General features: G+C 35.0%; 1 protein-coding gene across 3 annotated transcripts; it reads right to left on the bottom strand.

Annotated features, from left to right (window-relative positions):
- Positions 1 to 325: 325 nt before the first annotated feature.
- On the bottom strand, positions 326 to 13689 carry LOC105158665 (NADH dehydrogenase ubiquinone complex I, assembly factor-like protein (DUF185)). Of its 3 annotated transcripts, XM_011075492.3 has the most exons (15): positions 13486 to 13689; positions 13297 to 13355; positions 13027 to 13138; positions 11360 to 11442; positions 10167 to 10232; positions 8363 to 8463; positions 7882 to 8000; positions 7649 to 7686; positions 7362 to 7450; positions 3608 to 3788; positions 3408 to 3524; positions 2644 to 2688; positions 1632 to 1760; positions 830 to 1009; positions 326 to 726 (listed from the first exon to the last, which is right to left on the bottom strand). In XM_011075492.3, exons 1-14 carry the CDS (start codon positions 13538 to 13540, stop codon positions 875 to 877), a joined length of 1329 nt encoding a protein of 442 aa, XP_011073794.1. In that variant the 5' UTR covers positions 13541 to 13689; the 3' UTR covers positions 326 to 726; positions 830 to 874. The 3 variants fall into 3 exon arrangements, with proteins under 3 accessions (XP_011073794.1, XP_011073793.1, XP_088735310.1); XM_011075491.3 differs by having other exon boundaries at positions 326 to 1009; XM_088879184.1 differs by having other exon boundaries at positions 326 to 1009; positions 13314 to 13355; positions 13486 to 13683.
- Positions 13690 to 14090: the final 401 nt, after the last annotated feature.

Below are 14090 nucleotides of genomic sequence, written 5' to 3' on the forward strand. Positions count from 1 at the left end.
TTCCACCCCACTACTCTGCAAATTTCTCTCCTTTTAAATGTCGCCTGTGACTTTTGGTATAAAAATAAATAGTCAATATGTAATCAGTCTTTTCCTTTCTCCAACAAAATACAAATCTTATTCTGACGTGCTTAATTTTTTAAATAAAATTAATATCTTACAAATCTAACAGCATTTACAAGTACTACAAGCTTATAAGGTCATCTAAACAAACACCCTCTTAAACCTTAATCAGATGAAGTGAAGTTGAAATTAGTGCAAAGGCAAAAAGGCCTTAACAATGCACCACTTGATCATGCATAGGCTTATTGGTTCACTTATACACAGAAGGAAAATGGGTTTTTGTATGACTCGTAAGAAATGCAAATGTATGATATCCATCCTTCGGCTGCTGCCCATAAGAAATAAGCAAATAATTAATACAACTGCTATTCTACATTCCTCAACCAAAATCATAGTACCTCTTCAGTTCACAATTTCTTGGTTCCTATATGTCCACCATTGAGAATCAGTTTACCAACATATCAGCTGCAGTGCAACTCTTCAAATGTGAAAGAATTCTCGTGTCGATCAAAATTATGCCTTCGGAATGCTTGTCCCATGTTGTCCGTCCTCTGTGCTGAATAACAGTAGACACTGACGAAACTGCTTAACCCTAGTGCTTTTGTCCATAGTACTGCCATCGTTGATAAACCACAAATCTTCAAACATCATGATCTCGACGATCTGCAGTAATCCCCCCCAACTTGGTGAGATTTTGGTGTCCTTTTTTTTTTTTTTTCCTCTTTAAATTTAGGCAAGATGCCAGAAATGTCTTCTCTGAACACACCTGAGGATTCTTGTAAATTGATGTTGATTTACTACTCCAAGCTATCTATTTGATATTATGCGTAGGAACACTCAGATAGAACTTAGTATTCTTGAAATCATCCAGCATCGGATTGTATCCGTCCTTGGTTCTTGTCTTGGAGGGAAGACCAAATTCTTCCATGAAAGATGAGGTATCGAGCTAACATGAAGAAGCATAATACAGGGAGGGGAAGAGAGCAGTGAGCACCAGGTATTCAGCCACAGAAAGATACCATTTAATATAACAAGTGAAGTAATCACATCTGCAGATGTGATTTTGCATAAATTTGTACCATTTCATTGGCAATCAGTTACTATCTCTCAAGCATTGCTTTTAAGAACAACAATTTAAAAACACACAAAACTTACAATATTCAACTGCGTCTAAAAGTCCTTGAAAGTCAGACTAAGCACACAATTACGGGATGGAGGGAGTAATAATATATTGTTCAATATGAAAATTTCATCCACCCTTGACCTTTTCCACTTGATAACTCAGCAAACATGGGACACAATTACATTTTTGCTAAATCAAAATGAATATGCAAGGCAATTTTGTACTTGATATAGACAAATGTACATGTAACTCAAGATTAAGGCAGTTGGTCTGTTTTGACTTTTATGAACTTCTAAGAACTTAGTTAGATGCATTTGTACCTTTACCAATCTCAATGTAAATGTCTTACATAGAGGAAGCAAAATTGTCACCAATTTGACTAAGTATAGACAACTATGTAGTTACCAAGTACAAGTATTTTCATACTAAAAGGTGAAGAAATTACCGTAAGAGTGCGCCTCTTCTTTCCCTTCTTGGAAGAATTATCTTCATGTGGCTTCAACCATCCAGAGCAATAATGATCTATACGTTCCAGAAGCCAAAAGTCTGTTGGGAAAAATATATCAGCATCACCCTGTGGAGGAAAATATTCGGGCACTAATCAGTGATCATATGTCACAAGAGGTACTACTCAAGTCTTCAGACACATAACTATAACATTCAAACATAAAGAAAATAGATAAAATAGGTACTTAAATAAATGGATATGAATTAGTTCCGCATCGCTGCAATGTTTCCCCTCTTTACAAGCATCGTCACAGGAAAAATAAATTTTTACTATTAACCTTCAGCACTATTAAGGGCAAATGAACAAATAGTACACAATATTCTAAAGAAGATAACATGTTTACATTGGTTGTGAAGATAAGTATAACTAATGATGAGAGTTCATTCACAATCCTCCGTGGCCTAATCAACAAAAGTGAATTTCATGGCCACTTGATTTAGCATGAGATCCATTAGTTGATCGTAAGAGTCCCGTCACCATTAATTTTTCGTTGTTAACTTCAGTATCAAAATAATCCTATCAAATACACATGAATGATTCCACGTGCAAGAATATCATGTATGACAGTGTAATTAGTTTGAGGTCCACATTCAACTGAAATTGTAACTGTAAACCCTGAATCTTCAACAGAAAAGATAGAAAAGAAAAGGAAAAAGACAAAAATCCCTGAATCTTCAACAGTTATCCTGTTAATGATAACTACTAGCTCCCATGTAAAAAACCTATAATCTTTGTAGACATCCATCTTATCCCTTGAGCTTGATGCTTCGTCCATTATAACTTTTGTGTCATATTGTTAATTTAAACGTATTACATAATGTACCGTATCTTGCACTTGCAAAAGGAATGTGCACCAGTTAGAGAAGAAGTTCTAACAAATAATTGGATGGAGGCAACGACGGAGAGAGAGAGAGAGAGAGAGAGAGAGAGAGAGAGAGAGGTAGTAAACCTTTGCATCCAGATAACTGCTGTGATCTGAGCTATTGCCATCTTTCTGCAAAAAACAAGGAGACTAGACATAAGCTTTTATGCACCAATTCCACGTTCAGTTTGTTCTTGATCAGATTAGGACACGATCAAAATATGGAAAGGGAACATTTGTAAAGGCCCCAACATATATGGGAACATTTGTAAAGGCCCCAACATATATAGCAATTAAGCTTTTAGCTAAACCAATGGTGAGTAGAGCAGCCTTAATAAGATATGAAGTTGTGAAAAGGCATTCTTACCTTTTTGGTACTCATGGAATTCTGTGAATAAACTGAATATCTATGCTTCTAATCGGGGCCTTCCCTAACAATTCAAGAGTTCAGAAAGGCTTTAATTCTTCTTCCTTAAATCTGGGAAGAGATCTGAGTTTGCAGAAAGGCATGAGTAAAAATGCTTTTCTCATGTTGTATTTCCAGATATGCCACGTCGGCATTTTTCGGTGCTAGAGAAATAAGTCGTACTTAAACAAATAAACAAAAGGAAATAAATTATCAGGTTCTGTTATAGTTTTCTGTTTCTTGATATTAACATTAAAAAAGCAGAAATTTGGCAGAAGTGTAGCATAAAGCCCCTCCTGAGTCCTGACACTCTGCTATATGCTAAATCAACTAGTAACTGAAACGATAATTCATTACCAAAAAGAGGGGAGATAAACATAAAAACACACTGGCCTCCATGCATGAAGAAAAATTGAAAGACATAGAGGAATAACACCTCTTGTACCTTGCTTGCAACAAGTGGAGCTCGTTCACCAGGTATTCTTACATCAGGAAGGTAACTGAAATCGGATGCGATCAAAGACATCTTTGGTAAAGCACCATGTAGAACTTGTAAAAGTTTCTGTGCAATTTATTATTGGGTTACTATATAAATAAATAAATCTAGATAAAGAATTTTGTACACTTTATTGAATATTGTCTTACTAAACAACCGGTTGGTAGCCAGCATCTTCGAGGCCGAGGAAAAACTTTAGCCCAAATATTTTTGGCAACTGAACCTGCCATGCTTCCAACAGTAGTACCATCTTTTGCCAAATTCAGGATTTCCATGCAACTTGCAATTAACGGGTCTTCTAAAGGCTTATACAGCTCAGACAGTGCTGACCTATTGAAGAGCATAGGAATGCAAAATAGAAAATCAAGGAGACCAGATACAACATAAACATGCAGGAGAACCAAAATAAGTTCAATGAATAAAGACATAGGACTAAGTAATGCCAACGCCCCCAAGTTACATACTAAAATGGTAATTAAATTGGGTCGTGTGCAAGTCACATGCAAATTTCCAGCCAAATTAGTAGAAAAAGGATGAAAATTGTCAAATTTCTAAAGTTACATACTTACATTGCAAAAATCAATTCATGCAGGACCAAAAATGCCACATCCATAACTAGTTATAGGACTAAAATTGAATTTTCTCCAATAAAAAATAGGGAATAACAAACAAAACGAACAGACAAGTTAGAAAGGCTTGTTTGTCTCTCCCTTTCAATCTCAACTTAAAATGTTATTTGTTTGAAAAAGGGAATTCATGTATTACTAGGTTAAAAAGACGGAAAACATTTTTATGTATTAGATCAACTAGTAAAATACACGCGCTTTGCGTGTGAAGCATAGTTTTTATTTTTTTAATATTAATTTTTTTTTCTTTCTGTATCTTTTGATAATGTGTTAAGATAATACGTATATACATACATATATATTTATTTGAAATTTAAATATTTACATACGACAATAAGTAGATATGAAGAAAGAAAATGAACAAATAAGTAAAAACTTTAAAGATAAAATTTTGATTGAAAATATTAATATCGAAATTTGATTATTAAAAGGAACTCCTACCCAATATTTATACATTTGGCCTCTTCAAGTGGATGGTGAAAATTAATCTTAATGATATGATTAGAATCTCTCAAAAACCCTTCCAAAAAAAATTTTAAATAATATAAAAGCTTCTAAACTTATATGACTTATCTCAATTTTATATTTGTGTGAAAACCATGCATGCAACCACAGACTTCAATATTTATAAAATATTCCAAAATCTTTTACATTATTAAATTCATGCATGCAACCACAGACTTCAATATTTATAAAATATTCCAAAATCTTTTACATTATTAAATTCATGTTACATTTGGTATTTTGTGTATTGTGCTTTAATATGAACATCTACATATGTACATCTCATTTTGGAAGTTGTTTATATATGTACATCCCTCTTGATTTTTTCTAGAGAAATGAAAAGGAGATTTTATATATCCTATCACTTCAAGATTTTTTAAATCTAAAAACATTGAGTATTGTACATAGAGAAAGACAATGTTAATGTTTAATTCACTCAAGTATAAAATTAATTATTCTACATAGAGACAAGTCATAACATCCACTTCGTAGCAATTAAATCTTAACCATTATTTCAACATTTTGTTTTATCATGTGTATCATTCTCTTCATTATTAGTATTTGTGTCATCCTATTCATCATCACGGCTTGTACCGTCCTCTTTTTGAGCAATCTTGAATGAAATGATTCATTTCCGATAGGGGTGGATTGAACATTACAAGTTCTTGGCATGTTAAGCAATACAAAGGCGGAACATGTTGAAGCCAGTCATCATTAACACATAGAGCCCGAGTCAAGAAGCAGCATGAATGCATACAGTGAGTTGTTTAAGAATCGCCAAGCATCAACGAACATAGTCACCATATTTGTATCCAAATTCACAGCAATCAAATCTATGTTCCATAAGGTCAAGTGGAACTAAGGCACATCATCTGCTAATGGAGGGTACACCCTGGTCTACGATTAGCCAGCACTCTAGTTTGACTTTCAAATAATTCCCATCATTTTCAACACAACACAAGAGACATGCGCTCCAAGAAGACTCTTGAGACCGCATTCCTAGCAGCTAGCTAAATATAGGACTTGGAACATAACAATAGTTCCATCCTCTATCATTCCAACCATAGTAATCCAATTATAAAGGAAACTATATAACTCACCAAGTTGTAAGCCTGCACAAAGTCCGTATTCACACCTCTACAACTAATCACAAGTGATCAAGACTCTGAACAAAAAGAGTTCCGAGGGCTGAGAGCCCCACAATTGAAAGCCGAGAACACTGCAAAGAGTACTCATAAATTTGTGTCTAAATTAAGAAATGGATCAGCTGAGGATGTGATCAATGCTGGAAGCATTGTGATAGCTCAACTGAGTTGAGGCATGGTAGAGGGGGCATGAAGCTCAAGTCTAAATCGCACTTCAATGTTAGAATGCAATCCACACCTTTTCTTACAGCCAATATCACCAAAATGGCGATTGTGTTATGGAAGAGGTTGCGAGCGTCTGTATGTATAACTCGAACACGGACAAGGGCCCTCTTCCTCATTTTCTGGTAGTTTTCAGACCTCTATCCTCCCATGGCTACATCCTGCTGAGACCTTTTAGTTGATGCCATCATTTCCATTTTCTTTTTAACAACTCAAAAAATACATTTTGAAAAGAAGAAATAGTTCAAGAAAAATACCATTCAATTGTTTCATGGCTACGCAAGAAATTTGGTAAAAGTTCAAGTAGGGACTGACTTTTCTTGGCATCAGCTGAAGCAGCCGCCTAGGGCTTCCATTGTCTAGAAATGGTCATGGTGTGGTGAAGAATAACGTGGGTGGGGTGGAAGTATTAAGGTAGCTTTCTAGGTTAACCTAGACCGTTGGATCTGACATGCTGATCCATCCTTTTAAATGGGTATTGGGCTTGATCATGGGCCTGGGCCTGAGTTTCCAATCAACAACTATTTGGTCTTTGTAGTGATTTTATAGTCCCAGATTGGATCATTTTCGTCAAACATTTTTGTCCAATTGGTTAATGCAGAAACACATACATGTATACATATTCCAATTATTAATTTAATAAATAAACAATATATACTTTCAAAATACAATAACATGACAGTTAAAATGATAACAAGTACAACCTACCTACCAATTATCATTAAATTAAGCGATAATTACAACGCCCCTCCGTCAGGTTTGATCTAATTACACGTAGAACTCCTCCACTTTCGGAAATTATATGTAGTAACCTTACGCAACCAACTGTTAAAGATATTAACAGTGTTTGCTAATGTCAGTATAAAAATTCAATGAAAATTAAATTTTACCACTGACTTGACTAATTCAAGTGTTTGCAGATTACATAAACCTCCCTCAAAGTTTGATTCAAATACATATACACCCCCAAAATGTTTCCAAGACTACATATACCTTCACTAATATTATCATAAAAGGATGGACGTTTGGGGAAGTGCGTGTAATTTGAATAAACCTCAAGGCTTGTATGTATAATTTATAATGAAGTGTAGAAGAGTCATTTTATTAAGAAAATTAGGCCTTTTTATCAGACATTACCGTCAAGGGAGGTAGACGTAATTTTTAAGACCGGAGGGAGTCTATGTATAACTAAACCAGACCTCAAAGGATGGCGTTATAGTTACCTCCAAAATTAAACCTTATCTAATCTCTATAATGTAAACCTTACCGCTATATCATATCATAAACCACATCAAGTAGTCCCAATACATTTTTGTTTTCACACAATAACCAATACAATAATAAGAACATCCAAAGAAGATAAAAATTAAAAATTGAGATGAAAATGAGACCAAACAAGCTGTTACCTGTCATGTTTGTTCTCAACCCATACTTCCATCCAAGATGAGACTTGATCCTTAGAGTAGATAAGATCATGTGGAAGATTATCAAGCACCTACAAAGAATAGAACAGGTGATGATTATTACAAACAACGATTCACTGGTCAAGGTCTATCTTAAACAAGGATTTTCATGTCAACAACATGAATACAAACAACCTACACTGACTAACTGGTGAACTTCTGATTTTGTTCACAAATTCATAGTACACACAAAAGAATACGTAAAATCAAGGAAACCAGTAACCACATACCTCTAACATGATAACCCAACAAGGTTGTTGCTCGAGACCTGTTCCAACAGATGTAAGTTCAGATTAAACTTCAGTCCTCAAATAATTTTCACATTATGATTTATGTATATGGTCTAAACCACAAACTGACAAAAGTTTGATGAGAAAGACTGCTGCTTCCGAGAAAAGTACATTAACTGAAGTATGCAAAGTAACAGGTAAAAGAGAACACTGCAGAAATAAGGCCATCATACCCCATCCATTTGCATCGGCAGCATCACGACACTCTACCCTAAACTTTGCCAAGTGACTGTCTACTGCTCCAACAGTTTCTAGTTGTTTCTTGGCAAGTGAAGAACTGATTTCTACTGAACTGCAATAAATTCGATTACCATTGTTATTTCGACAAGAAACTACGACAATAGAATACACATTATCCAATTAAAGCTCCAGCAGTAATGCAAATCTATCCCACTCGAGATTTTTTAAATCCAGCTAAGATGCCTCATTTGTAAAAGAAAAGAAAAAAGAACCGAACTTCAACTTCAAAATGATTAAAGGCACTATTCCAGCTAGATCTAGGTTCAATTTGTTCTGACTAATTCAATAAACTAAACATGCATGTGTATGCACAAAAAATGGGCATGTCTAGAACCTTCTTCCAAGAGATTATACATCAAAAGCATTTTTGACAGAGATAGAAGAAAAACGAGGATGCCTCATCACGATACATACATGTAAGACATATTCTCATAAACTCTTGTAGGTGCATTTAATTTTATGTAATCCATTACACCCTTTGCACAAGTTCCTGATCCACCTCCAATCTCATATATCTGGAAAAGAAGTAACAAAAGAAATATGTTTAAGTTCTCAATTTCAGGGAAGGAAGGACATGGTAAACTAACAATCAATCTAACACAAGATACCATTCTACTATTCTAAAGTTTGTAAAAAGGAAAGGTAACCGTTTAGATTAAAAAGACCTCAAACACTTTGTCAGAAGACCCATTAGCAAACATATAGATAAATTTCTATTCTCAACACTAGCAAACATGCGTGTCAAAATTCATTCAACAACAATCTATTGAAGCAAATGAATTACTGTCATCCTAACTCCTAAGGTATAAAAATCCATTCTCAGTTTATTCGTCTCCAGCTAAGTGTATCAGGGGATGGAAAGCATTACTAAAGAGACCTAACATGTGTAAACCAGACAACGAACGCAGGCCTACTCAACTAATTTCATAAGTCATATTCATATTCACATTGCAAATTAATAGGAAAACTACTGCTAGACTAGACTAGTAGTTGAGTGCTCCTTGTTGTCCAGATCTTGATCAGATCCGAGCTTCCCAAGCTCTATGCTGTTTGGGACTGCAAGGGTCTTACGGCCTTCTTGATTGACTCTATTTCAGTCTTTCGAGTACTATGGAATTACAATCCGCGCGGAGGATTTGTGCTTCTCGTGGGTAAGCTTATAAAGAGGGGGGCAGTGATGAATACAAACATGGAAAATGATTTTCTGGATATAAAAATCAACATTAAAAAGTGATCAATTGCAATTGTTTTATTATTGGATAGACAGCCAGTGATAAAAGAGAGTTGGTCTTCCAAAATCAGGACAGCTCTTCAGTGTTCAAGCCACTGCTTTTACTTCTGAGCACCTGAGAATTTTGCGAACATGGTTTTGATAGATGATCTTCTGCAGAACCTGCCAGGCTCAACACTCGAAGTAACCATAAATTTTTACCAACTACTGCTAAATTTCAATCACAAACCATCACAAATCTCAAATAGATACTCCTGCAATTCCATCTTCTTTTATCCAGTTCAATCAGCATAGAGTTTCAGATAAGACTTGGAAAATTTACATTATTACCCTCAAAAGTAGAGGTTAAAAGTTGGTGGTGCCTCATCATTGCTTAAAGTGAGAGTGTTTCTTTAAGAGAAAAGTCGAATTTAGGAACAGGAGCCTTATTTTTGGAAGTCTAAAAACAAAACAAGAGTGATGAATTGGGACAGAGGAAATATCGATGCTCATTTTGCCAGAACCAATTGCTGCAATATGACAGTCAATAAGCATGCAAATAGCCATCAGCTTAAGATTTCCACAAGGAAGCAAGTTGAAGATTCTAATGATTAAAGCTAGGAACCTAGTGATTATCTGAGGCCATAGGGTGCAATTACAAACACCAATATGATTCAACAATGAATGCCATTCACAATTTATTAATTAAAAAGATAAGAAAATAATGGATAAACAAATGGAATTCATCTCTGGGTTCCCCATGTAAATATGGAGCACCACCATATCCTCACAAGAGTTATTCGCCAAAGTTACCAGGACTTGTAAACTGCCACTTCTACTATTTCTCATAGCAATTAGATGGCTTCATATATAAACAGGATTGATCAATAACAATATAAAAATCATTGTATTGAGATAAAATAACAAGTTCTAAAGCTATCAGCATATCAAAGACAAAAACATAACACTCATGGTGTGGCATGGAAACCAAAAAACTAAAGAACTTACTTTCAGTGGAACAGATAGGTTAGCAGTCCGCATAATTGCTTCAGCTATTCCATGGGCATACCAAGGCTGCAAGAGATAAAAAAAATATATAATATTAAAAACAAAGATAATATGGAGAAAGCAATGCAAAAGGTAAAGAAGCTGGTTTTTCTTTTCGATTTACTTTTGGAACAGGATGCAGGTATTGGGATAGTATTAAGGATATGCTCCCCTCAACTTAGTGTGCACGAAGGGCAGGAGGGTAAGCAAAGAAGTTATGCAATCACAAAAGTTTCACCTTGGAGGGGGTAAATCCATAACCTTAGTAAAATGTTAATTCCCCATTGTTTGCTTACCGCATAAGTGTTTTCCGCATGAATGGATCGGAGATGAAAACATATATAATTTAATTGAGCTCCAAACTCATGCTTTAGCAATACTTTTCAGAAATTTTTAATAATCGTATATTTCCTCAAAGAAACTCAGCAGATTACATATCCCATGTTTGGTTGGTCCTAAGATTTTAGTCAGTCATGACTTATAAGATTTGGTCTTGAAGTAACTGAACAACACTAAAGTTAGTTATACTATGCATGCTTATTTATAATGTCATCACGTAGAGATACTTAGCTGCAAAATGCAAGCTAGATATGGCAGCAGCAAAGGGTATTGATTTTATCTGATTTAATCAGAAGCCATCATGAGCAACCCAGAACAGAATATCATGGTGAGGAAGAAGGCAGAGAGAACTTTAAACAAGTCGAGAAGATGATTAAACACATCTGTACAAGACATTATTTTTAGCAGCAAAATAGAGAGGTAATTCAGGCAATATGAACTTCTTTTTTTATTGCATTAAAGAAGATCAAGGTTACAATCAAAATAATTCAATATTAACTAAAAAGCAATAACATATTTCAATTTTCCTCCCTGATTAAGCTACTACAGTTCCAGTTGGAAAAAGAAATTTTAATTCATGAGATACAGCTCAAGATATAATTAAAATTGTAGAAAGTAACATAAAATGTGAAAGTCATTTTAATACTTGCAGTCAATCTTGCTAATGAGAGGTTTTCCAACTGAATAATTTGCACATATAAATAAAGGGGCACTTTCATAGAGGTGCTTCTAAGCATTTCCAGCCAACTTCACAATTCAACTAGCAAATAGAAATAATTGAAACTTCAGCATCACAAGCTTCTCTGGTATTATACCTTAAAAAGCTCAACTGGAGTAAACCATGATGTATCACTCTGCTTGTAGATTGCGTCCAGGTGCTTCATATAAGCTTTTCGCCCTAAAAGTTTGTTTCATAATTTGAACAGTGAAAACTCATGCATAATCAATGGCTTCCAGAAAGAGCAATTATGAGACTTTTTATTTTTCAAGGGTCCTTACATAGAGAAAATAAACAGTATGACAATATATATAACTCTAAAAATAACCAAAATCAGCTTTTGTAAACAGCCGCCCTCCCACATAATTTGTGCATTATGTTACTAGTTACTACTTTTTTCACTTTCTATATTTCCATAATCAAATACTCTATTTCGAGCCAAACTATCTTCCAGCTCTGCACAAGAAAGGCATTCAATGCTCATCAAAGCAATTGGAGAAAGACGAGCAGAAGTTAGATGATAATAAAGCAGCTGAGATTACAAAGAGAGGACTGTCCTCATCTGGAAACAAAAGTAACCACTAACAAAGAGTTCAGAGCAAGCGTTTGGCTTTGTTTCATTTTAATTTTATGGTATTTTTCTTTATTTCTGAAAGATAGAGGTAAGTCTTTGTGGTTCTTTTAAAGTCTTTAATTTGTTAGTTTTGTATTTTGTATTAGTGCAAGATAAACAAAAATCATGTAAAGCAAATTGAACTATGTGTTTTATAAAAACATAGACAAACATTCTGGATATCTTTTACAATCTTTCAGAGAGTAAAAAATGAAAACAAAACAAAGCCATACTTTTGAAGTTGATCTAGCCCTCAACTGAAAAGAAGCATGGCCGAAGATCAAAACAAGCAATACTTTTTAGTTGATCTCAGAACTGGCAATCCCAAGAAAATGTTTAACAGCTAAAACATTGAAACTTCCTTGGTCTCCCACCACCATGAAGAATGCAAAAATTTCAGTGACATGTTGCATCCACAAATCACCCCAAGTCATTTTCCCTTTGCCTTTTAATAATTTCTCCATAAAGCACATTTTGCTATTGAGGTCATTGGATTACCAATGCAATAAAGGTAACAGATTACCCTCCTGCTTCAATATGAATTAACAGAGTGCTTCCCATTTACAATAGGAAATGTTCATTAATGGGTCATTCTTGGTCAGTCCTGAGACTCTAAGTTTCCAACTCCAAAGAAGTCAATCATTTGGTTTAGTGGTAGTCATATACATGGAGGATTATGCTTACCCCGAGTCCCAAGACTCACAAAAAAAAAAATTATTAATTATACAGGAAACTAGAAAGAGATAGCTTAACAACCAATTAGAACCGACATGGAATCTTCTGATGAATATACATCAAGAACTATTTTTTACATCATTTCAAAAGCTACAAGAGTACATACAGCTCACCATCATGATAGCTGAAGCTTCTAAGTTTTCTTTTTCAATATCTAAACAAACTAGTCCCTCTTTAACATCAATTCTACTCTTACCTAACAAAATTATCTTAATTGAAGCTACATTAAGCTGCCACAGAAAATTAAAACCACTGTCCAATTCACTACACAATTCAATTCTGGGCTTAGAATCAAATCTTCAATCCCACAACAGACTGGACAAACTTACATTTCAAATCAAATAAAGCCAACTGCAATTAATTATGGAGAAACATAAAAGGCCATGTAATCAACAATTAATAAAGAATTGAACAACCTTCGAGCTGATTGAACTTAATGCTTCTATCGAGCACTCCAACTGAGCCTGATCTTTGAGAAAAATACCCATGTTCCGGATCATACAAAGCCGCATGAATAAAATCCCTGACCTTCACCCATCAAAAAATAGATAAAGGAAAGAGATAAAAGCTTTCAAAAATCGCGTCAAACAAAATCGATTCCTAAGTGCAATTGTGTCTGTTAATATTACACAAGTTATGTAACAAATGTACTCAAATAAACACACACACAGAGACAGGGAGATTACAAGAACTGGGGATTCACCAACAATGTGTGTGGAAAAGCAAGCCGCAGAAAATGGGTTCACTGTAAGATGAAATCTTGCGTTAGTTGGTACACAAAAAACATGAATTCACACAGTAGACAATAACTTCATATGTGTGTGCGTACGTATATACATATAGATACACAAAGAGAGAGAGAGATAGAGAGAGACCTTTAGAAGAGAAGAGAGAAGAATAGAGTTTCGAGGAGGCAAAGCGATTGGTCATGTCTGCACTGTCTGAGCTTTTCTTTTCTTCGGCTACTTCGTCAGTGGTTTTATGGTGGTTCTACCATAGTCTTCGGAGCGCTTCTCTGATTCTCGGGAGGGGTTCTATTGGGATGAAAAGAATTCACGGAAACGCGACTCTATGAGGAGCGCGCGATTTTGGTAGGAGAAATTAATACAAAGTAATATTCGGCAGTTCTCCATTTATAGTGCTCCAAATATATATTGAGATACGAATTCCTCTTAAAAATATAAGTTGATTACGAACACTCATGCAAATATACTCTTTTCAAATATTCGCTCTCAATATATTTCTCTCTATGCTTTTTCTTGGAGCATCGATGGATTTGAGGTGTATAAACCAATGGGTTACTGTGATAGTAATCCACCAAAGTGAGCAAGGGGTATTCGTGATTTCTTCAACATTTGGAGCACGATCCAACGTGGGGAGATTTTGAAGGTCTTCATAGGGTGAACTTCAAGACAACGTGTTTATGATTCAATCAATGCATGGGCTTGTAGACAATGAAATCCGGCTACGTGGATCAACA

Source organism: Sesamum indicum, linkage group LG3 (genome assembly GCF_026168435.1).
Source record: "Sesamum indicum cultivar Baizhima isolate 11 linkage group LG3, ASM2616843v1, whole genome shotgun sequence".
Taxonomy (NCBI): domain Eukaryota; kingdom Viridiplantae; phylum Streptophyta; class Magnoliopsida; order Lamiales; family Pedaliaceae; genus Sesamum; species Sesamum indicum.

What these genes read in the sequence shown, in the direction of transcription:
- LOC105158665 (XM_011075492.3), bottom strand. Translation starts at nt 13,540, where the DNA reads ATGACCAATCGCTTTGCCTCCTCGAAACTCTATTCTTCTCTCTTCTCT. An exon ending in TTCTCTCTTCTCTTCTAAAG is followed by an intron (nt 13,356 to 13,485) that starts GTCTCTCTCTAT and finishes TTCATCTTACAG; the next exon opens with TGAACCCATTTTCTGCGGCT. An exon ending in GTTGAGAACAAACATGACAG is followed by an intron (nt 3,789 to 7,361) that starts GTAACAGCTTGT and finishes GCTCTTCAATAG; the next exon opens with GTCAGCACTGTCTGAGCTGT.